The 9,724-nt window shown below is 45.7% G+C and overlaps 1 protein-coding gene across 3 annotated transcripts in view; it reads left to right on the top strand.

Moving 5' to 3' along the window:
• Nucleotides 1-6: 6 nt before the first annotated feature.
• SDK1 (sidekick cell adhesion molecule 1) overlaps nt 7-9,724 on the top strand; it is a 667,914-nt gene continuing 658,196 nt past the window's right edge. For all 3 annotated transcript variants that reach the window (XM_019542017.1, XM_019542016.1, XM_019542015.1), the window contains exon 1: nt 7-697. In XM_019542017.1, the coding sequence (XP_019397562.1) occupies nt 421-697 (277 nt within the window). In that variant the 5' untranslated portion in view covers nt 7-420. The remainder of the gene's footprint in view (nt 698-9,724) is intronic.

Genomic DNA, 9,724 nt, shown 5'->3' with positions numbered 1-9,724 from the left:
CGGCGGAGGAGGGGACGGCCGAGGGCCAGGGCGGGAGAAGTTGAGGCGCGGGGGGACCCGCCCGCCAAACTTTCTCGGGTCGGGCGGGTGCGAAGCTCCCCCCCGCCGGCCCCGCATCGGCTTCATCGTCGCTTCCCTGGTGCCCGCGGACGGACTTCACCTGGCGGCGGCTGCCCTTCCCGGCACATGGGGTTGACCTGCGCGAGGAGCCGAGCCGAAACGTGACCCCCCCCCAGCTTCGGCGCGCGGGAGTTCAAGCGACCCGGCGGCCCCCCCCGCTCCCGGTAGCAGCTCGGCATCCGGAGGGGAAACCGGAGTCGTGCTGATTTTTTGCGATGCTCTGAAAAGAAACCCTTCGGGGCGCGACACCCGAAAATGCGGGACCCGCGCTGACGCCGGGGACGACGCGCCGCTGCGGACATGTGCGTGGAGACCCGCGCGGATGCGGTGTCCGGCTCCCGCCCAAAACGTCCGGCCCTCGGGCGCGGACCCGCCGGGAGGTGCGGAGGAGCGGCTCGCAGGGGCCTCGGGGAGGCGATCATGGCCGGAGGGAAGGTGGCTGGAGACAGCGCGGCCCCGAGGGAGGATGACTGGGGCGAGCGAGCGGCGAGAAAGTTCAACTTCGGCGGCTTCCCCTGCCGGGGACGGTGGGCGTTTCTGGTGCTGCAGCTCCACATGTTGCAAGCGCTGGCACAAGGTAGGGAGAGAGCCGGGTTGTTTATGGACACGGGGATGCTGCTCGGTGCAGCCTTACGCGCATCCCAGACAACCACAGACAACCAGCCGCAGACTCCGCCTGGAGCAGTTGGCTCCATATAGAAATGGCACTTGTTTGTTTGTTTTTTAGCAGCAGCAATTGTTTTACAGATCAGTCGTTAACCTCCCCTCCCTGCCCCTGCTCCCCAGGTGAGTCTTTAGCAGGACGTGGGGATTCATGCGGAGCTGCACCTGGAGCGATCTAGACGTATCTGTGTCCCTGTGCCCCCCCCGCCCACTGGAGCACAAGAGTTAACGGCTGCTGGTCGTGTCATCGTGTACCCAGCTAAGTTGGGAGGAGAAAGGGTTGCAGGAATCCACCGCCTGGCGCTCCACCAGGCATGCAAAAAGGCATTTTTGCACAGAGCAGCCCTATTGCGCTGTGGCTTTGGGTCGAGAGCCCTTCATTCCCCCTTAGATCAGGCAAGAAATGTTTCTTGGAGACAAAAATTGCGATTGATTTCATCGGAGGGTTCCCACATCAGATCCTTGTAGCCGAATGAGTCACCGGCAAACAGGGGCAGAGCCGACCAATCACCTCCAAATATCAAGTGTCAGTCACTTGGCAGTTGAATTCCTGGCTCGGAAAAAAATAAATATTTGCCAAATGCAGCTTAATTCTTAATACTCCTGTGCCAGGGTCAGCAATTGATGGCAGGCAGCATTGCTGTGGGTTATGCCAAATAGTGTGAACAAGCCAGCTTTCACTTTCTCTGTTGGGCTGAGTTTGTGGCTGGAGCGGGTGCTGGGCGGAGGGCTGGGCTGGACAGCGTGGGACCAGGAGTTGGGATTAAAAGGGCAGATTAGCCATTTCTCTTTCTTTTTTGCAATTTCCCATTCGTAAGAAAGGAAGCCCTTCATAGGATGAAGTAGTTCTTGCCTTTGAATCCTATCCCTCACTGATGTTTATTAAGTTTATTTGTGCAGTAATGCCATAATTACTGAGCCTGGCAAGCACTCTTCTCCAATAACATCCAGGTAGCCTTTGCTTGTAGTATTGTGCCCCTTTTCGATCTTTTGTTTTGTAGTATTTCCTAAGGAAGAACATGGTTAAAGGTTTCTGTGGGATGGTCTGCGTGTTACAGGAGGGGGCTTTGTTACCAGGCCTGCTGTTCTCTGTCTGCTCCCCTTTCTTCTTGTGCCCATTCAAAGTTTTTGGCCCCCAGGTTCAGACGAGCTCCTAGCCACTGTTTAATAATTGACTCCACCCTCATAAATCAGTCTGTTTTTCAGTCTTGTTCCTGCTGTTATTGCCGTCCCTAACTACTTATGCTGAGGCCTGCAAACCTTCCCACAGTATTATTCAACTAAAACCAAATGTACTTAAAGCTAGGTAATATAATCCCTTCTGCAAAGGATAATTCACATTTCTTCTTTTGTTGGTAGATGTTAGTGTGACCTTTTATTTTGCAAGAGAAATCCTTCATAATAGCTATTTAAATTGGAATTAAGATTTGCACTCAAGTCAGTTTTATGTCTTAAGTTCCTGAATCAATTAAGATGACCTTTTTTAAAATATTGTTTTCTATGGTTGAATGGGGAAAGTAACCTTCATCTTGGAGTAAAAAGTGACACGTGCATGCTTGTTCGGCATTTAATATCATAACAGAAAAACATTTTTAATACCTTGCGTCAGTTTTCAGAGTACTTCTATATACGTCTAACAGCTTTAGTAAATTTAACTTTGGTATTTGTGCAGAGAGTGTGACAAACTGTTTTGTAACATGAAGTTCTAGCACCAAATCAGCTGGGGTGTTTTGTCAAAGCAGTAATTAAACAGGTATTAATCTTGTGAGGTGACAAAGGTAAGTTCTCTCTTCAGTAGACAGGCACTTTTGCCACTTCAAGGGGCGGAGTTTAATAACTCTCAGTCAAGGGGGTATGAGCTGTTCATTCAGTGAGGAACGAAATATTTGTATCCTCTGTTACATAACAGAAAAAGCAAGCGAGCATTCATCTTATTAGCAGTCTTTTAAAAAATTACCTAGCATGTAAAACAGAGTATAGGTCTTAGTGCAGTGCACCTCAAACAGGTTGTCACAAATTTTAAATTCAGTGACAGGTAGCTGTTCTCTATGCTCTCCGAATTGTGTGATGCATCCATCATTTTTATGTCATATTGAAAATTCACATTAGAGAAGAGATGTCAGGTTTTGACAAAAGCTCATGTATCTTGAAAATGAAAATTCTGGCATAGCTGCAGAGGGTTTCTAATAGGATGATGAGTTGGTCAAATGCTCTAGAGTATTACATGACTCCTAACATTTTTATCTGGTCAAAATACAGTAAAACATTCTACTGAGTGGTAAACCTTATGAATATTATGAGTTAGTCATAGTACTACAATATAACCAGCTTTAAGTCTTTACAAATAACTGTTTTATCATTTAAAAAAAAAATCGGGTGTACTGAAATGTACCACTTGTTCAGTTCACAATAAACTGAACAGAAAGGGTAGTTGCAACGGTGGATTGCAGCCTGGACAGTACTAGTGCAAGCCTCCCCCGTTGGTCTACCAGCGCTCTTGAACTTTGGTAGGAAATGGAACCGTGAAGGATGGGAGAGGAGTTTAAAATCATTTACCTGTTTCTGTGCAGGGGATGCCAAACATGACGGTAGTTGTGACGGGGGTGGGGATCAGGTTTCTCTCTTAGGTGTTAGCTAGTTAGCATCTGGTTACTGTAGACCAGTGGTTCTCAATCTTTTTCGTACCAGGATCCATTTGTAAACATTGATGGCCAGTCCTGACCCAGTGCCCCTCACTCCTGACCTGATGATGACCCCCACTGCCAGGCCCCAGCCTGGGGGGCAGGGACATGGGGGTCTCAAACAGCCCCTTGCAGGCTGGAATTCTGCCAGCTTGCAAGGGAAAGGCCACCATTTCCCATGGTTTTTCTTCTTTAAAGGAGAATCCATAGACCATCAAGTAGTGGTAATAGATAATTGGTAAGGTCTGTCAGCCACGACACTAAACTGGTTAATTCACCAATGCACATTTCACCTTTATAGTGAAATGTGTTGATACTTTAATTCCCCATCACTTTCCTCCCTTGCCAGTTGTCAACTCCTTATACCCGGTCACTGTTGGATAACTTGCAGTTATTTGCATTCCCCTTTGAGTCAACCAGAGTTTATAGTAATGACTGAAGGCCCTTATGCTGCAGTGAGCTGGGGCTGGGTGGATCCATGTTGCTATGCAGTTTGATATAGATTACGGGCACTCATTGCAGGACTGGGGCCTAAGGCTTGGAAAATCTTATCTATTAGTAATTTATGTGTTAGCGATGTCACAAAAATATCAGCATCTCAATCTCTGCTAGATTATATAGATGGAAACTGTAGGGAAAGTTTGCTATTTGTTTAAATATTATGGTGGAAGTTGCTAAGGGCTGAGTACATCTTGAGGAGTGGCTTTAAACATCCCTCTAAGATCTCACACGACCAAAAAGATTGAAAAATCAATTTTTAAAATTGTACTTTTTCCTTTGGTTTGACAGCTGTACATGTGGCTATTGTTAAACATATAAAACCAATGCACAGCTCTGAGCATTTTTTAACAAGGAACAGTATCTTAATATTTAAAGAAACTTGTCTGCTTTTCTTAGTTTAGCGGAGATGAAAGTAATTTTTATGCCACCTGAGCAAATCTATAATTTAGAATTGTATAAGTAGCTGAATGCCTTTTAAAAGTGTTATTAATATCCGTTATGCTTTGATAGAACCAGTGAAATTCATGATAGTGGAATAACGGGGTTTGGGCTTTATTAATAATCCCAGATTTGTGATCCGGTGAGACTGTAAACATATTTAAGCACAAGAAAATTTTTGAAGCAAGTTACAAACTGGTATTTCTCACAAAAAGAATGAGGCACTTGCACAGGATAATGATCTCAAATTTTAGTCGAGACTAAATGGATGTCCTGTGACATGCATAGGACAGCAGAAGGCACTGCAATCTGAATGTTAGGAGATGTATCTCTTAGTCTTGTAACGTTCTTATTCATTCAGCCAAGCTCCACTAGCTTATAACGCATTTACCAGATATATTCCCTGTTTAGTATAACATTTTTATTTGTTACCTTTCATACATGTGAGGACATTTTAATCTGTATTTAAACACTTTAGTTAAAATGGTTTTATATTTTGCTTATAAATGACTTATGCAGTGTAACCCCAGTGAAACCGCGCGGTTTCATTAGTAGAAAACTGGAGGGACACAGTTTTGAATTAGGTCCTCTAAAAAGTTTGAACCAGATAGACTTGGTCACTTTTTGTAGAATAATGTTGAAAACATTCAAAGTTGTTCAGCTTTTTTTAAATGCCCTCTTTTAATTAGCTTATTATAGCTTTTCCAACTGAGTATGGCTGTAGCCTGCGAAGTCTGAAGAGGATTGGGGCTCTTGTTTTCTTTTCTCCATCTTTCAGATGATCTTGACAAAGGAATTGAGAGGGAGGGAGGTAGTTTCTCCTCTTGATCAGCAGCACAGTACAGAATTTCAGGCTGGGCCATGAGATGGTGAAATTAGTGTTGGGGACTTCCATATGCTAGTTTGGTTTCAGAATGGTTACATTTTCAAATGCCATTGTTTCAGTATCTGCTGATTTTCTGCTTTTCATTTTCTTACTTTCATGTATCTTTTACTTTTCCCTGAGCAGCTGATGGTGGTAGGGGTTCCCCCTTGTGTCTTATATTTTCAGCTAGGTCCATTTTTTCATAAATCTTCCCTGTGTTGTGCTGGAAGAGATTCAGCTGAGGAGGGAGAGCTTGCAGCTGCCCAACTAGCCTCAGAGTTACCTTGTGGGACTTTAACATGGCATAAAAAATCTAGGAATCCATATCTGTAGGCTTCATTGGCCTGAGAAAGTAATCCTGGGAGGTTCTATTAGAAGTATGTATAACCCAGAAGTTTAAAAAATAGCATAAGAAATGTTGGCTTTCATTGAAGATTACCTGGGAGATAAAAAGTGCTGCAAACTTTAAAGAACAAGATATGAGCTCTTCACTGATAAGTAAAGCAGTCTGAAGTTAGGAGGCCTGCAGCCCTTGACTGCAAGCTGCATGGGGTTCTCATCTGTCAGTTTTTTCCATTTTGCTCTTATCGACAGTGCACACATAGATGTGCATTTCTAGAACACAGTTGATCATAATATGTAGTTGGCAGTTTTGTATTTCTGAATAAATTGGCAATAAATGTACTTTTGGACTTTACATCCATAATGGACAGGCTTCTGTGCCACAGTCACATCCTTCAGCAGAACTGCGCCTTTCCCAGGGGCTCAGGAGTCTGCCTATGTTGAATTAATTGATGGAGCCCAAGTAAAGGTGTACCATAGACCAACTGAATTAGATTAAGTGAGCTGTGGCTCATGAAGGCTTATACACCTTTGCATCATTCAGGGCATAGAAAGGTAGTCCTCACTTAATGAACATTTTGCTGCTTTTCAATGTTCAGTGTGTGGCTCAAGAGTTACTTATTGCCTACTGTCCATGTAAATGGTAGTGGTATAAGGTTGACCCAGATAGGACATTTAACCAGTGGGTTTTACAGAAATTTGTTGAAAGATGAAGGCTGAGAGCAGAGCTGTGAATGGTAGTGTTATCTAGTGAGTCTAGTGGCCTATTGGGCTAGCACAGTTGAGGCACACCAGTTTCTGTAGCCAGTCATTTACAGGGGTAACATACCTACTGTTGCATCCAGCTGTCTTTGGCTCCCCTGCTCAAAAGAAAGACCTGGTACCCATTTATAGCTAGAGCAGCAATGCTCTTTGATGCGAGTTTAGAGCTAAGCTTGCACTTGAATCGCAGCAGCTATAGTGAGATGCCATAACTGCTTTGTTACCTGCCCACTCGGGGACATACGTGAAGGGCAGGGAGTCTGGGGTTCCAGTCCCTGCTCCCTGGGTTGCTTGTGCCGCACACACACAATGGGAAAAAGTCCAGAGAATTCAGACTGGAACCCTAGAAACCCTAGACTCCCTCTATGCAGCAGGGGGCCCTAATGAGGAAGTTACTGGATCAGGATTTCTCTGTTGCTTTCCTGACCAGGAGTCTTGTGTTCTTGCTGTGCAGTTGCTCAGCTTTGATTTCCCCCTGCCCCCTCCCAACTGACAGGACCCATGCCCAGCTGCTCTGCGGCACCTGCTGGTGGACATGCAGATCCTGCTCACTCTGACCCTTCAGGGCGCCTTTCCTTATTATTTAGCCTGCCGTGCTTCATTGTTGCTTGAGAAAGATTGGGAGGCTGCCCTGAGGGCCCAGAGCAGATTCAGTCCACTGCATATTTGCCCTCAGACAATCCCTTGTGGCCCTTGTGACCCTCTTCATTCTCTAGGGCGCCAGGCATCTTAGGGACTCTGTTCATAGCCTCCATTGGCCCTCATAGCCACACCGTGCCTTGCAGGTGGTATGTGATGTCACTTCAGAGGCGCGCTGCCCAGGCCCTCCATAATGCTCGGCGCTCTCAGGTCCCAAACCTTTGGGGATTCAGCCTTCCTTGCTTTGGCCCCTTTTTTCTGGCTGTGGCCCCCCTCACCCTAAGGTCCACCACACCAGGCCTCAGCTTCTAGGCTTGAGCCCCAGTCTCGCTCTTCTCTGACCCTGATTTCACCTTTCTCGGGTTCAGGCTCTGGCCCTGGCCCTCTTGGCCTTGAGGCTGCCTCAGTTGCCCCTGCTGGTCTCAGGGTGTGGCCCTTTCAGCTTCAGCCTGCTTACATCTTGCACCCCTGTCCCTGGCAGGACTCAAAACCTTGGTGCGGCTCCCAGGTGCCCTTGTGACTCCTTTCGACTGTTTAGAGCCACACTCAGTCCACCAGTCTAAAACTAAAACAAAATACAATCCATCCCTTTCAAACAAAACCTTCCCCATGCTGGCTAAAGAAAAATGTCTTGTCAGCCCTCCTTCCCTTGGGCTCTGCTCTCCGGGTGTTTTGGTACAAGCCAGGGTGTCTCTGCAAACCCTCTCTCCTGGGAGCTCTGTTCCCTCCTATGCACCGGGCCTGACTACCTGCCCTCCTCTGGTGCTGGTCTTATATACCCCAGAGCCGTGCCGTCTTGGGTGACTCCCTAGTCCCTCGCAGGTGCTTCTTAAATCTAATGGGCAGCCTGCTCCTCCCTCTTGCAGTTTAGTCTTGCTGTTTGCAGCCTTTATCCCATGGCTGCCTGGGAATCTGCCCTATTCTTCCACCTTACAGCTGTGCAGCCAGCCTTGCCTGCCTACCTACACAGCCCGGCTAGCCTTTTGTGCCTTCCACTTTTTAGTAATGGGGGCCTTTGGCTCCCTGTTACACCAACACATGTGCAGCCTATCCCACTGCTCAGTGGTTGGACCAGTCTCCTTAGAAGAGGGAAATGTAAGTTTGAATTCCTCGGGTGGAGGCAGGAGTTGTTCTGTGGTGGGTTTTTTTTCCAAAGAATACTTGACGTGGCCTACATGCTGAGTCCCCAGTGGGTAGATGCATCTCTGTTGCAACTGTGATTCAAGTGTCTTTTCTTCAGTTATGGGCAGAAGTTTAGACCCATGGCTATGCTTAGCAATTCTTTGTGCTGGCTCTAGGCAGCTGCCTGCTCAGTGTGCATGGTTGTTAGTTTACTCCTCTGAGGTACCTATTTTCTCCATGCAGTGTATAGGCACGTTTGGTGTCTGATTCTGGGCTTTGCATTCCACTCTGGGGGGACAGCCACCTATAAGTTTGGGGTTGTGGCATCTCACAAAGAGACCATTAAGTCCTCTTTTAGATTTATATCTTTGATCCCCGTCTCCTTACACAGTTAGATCAGTTTTTCCCCAGCAAACCTCATTAGATCTGCCTCCTTTCACTTGTATTTGAATTCAGCAGCTTCCTTCTTTGTACCCAGCTGTGCTAAGTGGGCAGAAGAGGAAGGTTTCACTGAGAGCTTTCACTGTTTTCATTTTAGATACCTGGATCTAGCCCTAAAATGCTCTGCAGCAGCCCAGAGCTGCAGTTGCAGGGAAAGCCCTGGTTATTGGACTGGAAAACACCCAGTCCAGATGGAATGTCTCTGTTAAAATATAACAAATCTCTGCTGAGCATGTACAAATGCGGACCTTAAAATACATATGAATTGGTCAAATTTGCTCAGGTTTTCATGGGAGTAGAAGGAGACCCATTCCTGCTACAGATACCATCTACCTGCCAAGTTTTAAATCCCTGATCTAAAGCATGGAGGTACTGCAGCTTTTCAGAGAAAAAGTTGTCAGATTTTAGGATAGGCAAATTACTGTATTTCCTCAGCTTTCTTTTCAGAAGTGGTTGAACTGTTTGAGTAAAACTTACAAAAGGGTTTTAAAAAAAAGTGCCTCATACAGACACATGGTACAGAAAATGTTTGCCCAAAGTCTGGCAAAGTTAAAAGCTACAGAAAGCAGAATCTTATAATGGGAAGTTCTAGGCAACTTTATTAATAGCTGGGCCTACCAGCTCTGCCAGTAGTACCAAGTGCAGCTAAATTTTCTTCATATTTCACAGCCCTGGAACACTACATTCTGTTGTTGACCCATTTCAGTCCCATTAATACCCTTTCTCTAATGGTTTTAGTTTGTAATAAAAACATATAAAATGGCTATCTACGACTGGATTGAAAAACTCAAATCAGACCTAGATAACTAAATAAATAATAAAGCCCACCAGGACTTAGTACTTTGATATAGATATCCAGATGTGCCATAACTAAAGTAAAATGACCCAAGTTTTGTAAAGCCTAATGTGCACTTGGATTAATATCTCATTGCTGCTTTCCTAAGTAAGTGGTTGAAAATCAATTATTATGTTGGATGCTCAGTCACAGATAAGAGTAGGGGATGTATATCTAGGGAGAGCAAGTGAAGTTGAAGGTCTGATATTCTGACAGTATGAAGGCTAACTGTAGGTCAGCATCAGACAGAAGAACGCAATAAGAAACTGTTTTGAAACCTATCTAGAAGCAATCTTGGCAATGATTGATATAGGG

This window comes from Crocodylus porosus, unplaced genomic scaffold (genome assembly GCF_001723895.1).
Source record: "Crocodylus porosus isolate Cpor-Errol unplaced genomic scaffold, CroPor_comp1, whole genome shotgun sequence".
NCBI classification, from domain to species: domain Eukaryota; kingdom Metazoa; phylum Chordata; order Crocodylia; family Crocodylidae; genus Crocodylus; species Crocodylus porosus.
Note: the sequence above shows the minus strand (reverse complement) of the source record. Positions and strands in the feature narration are given on the sequence as shown.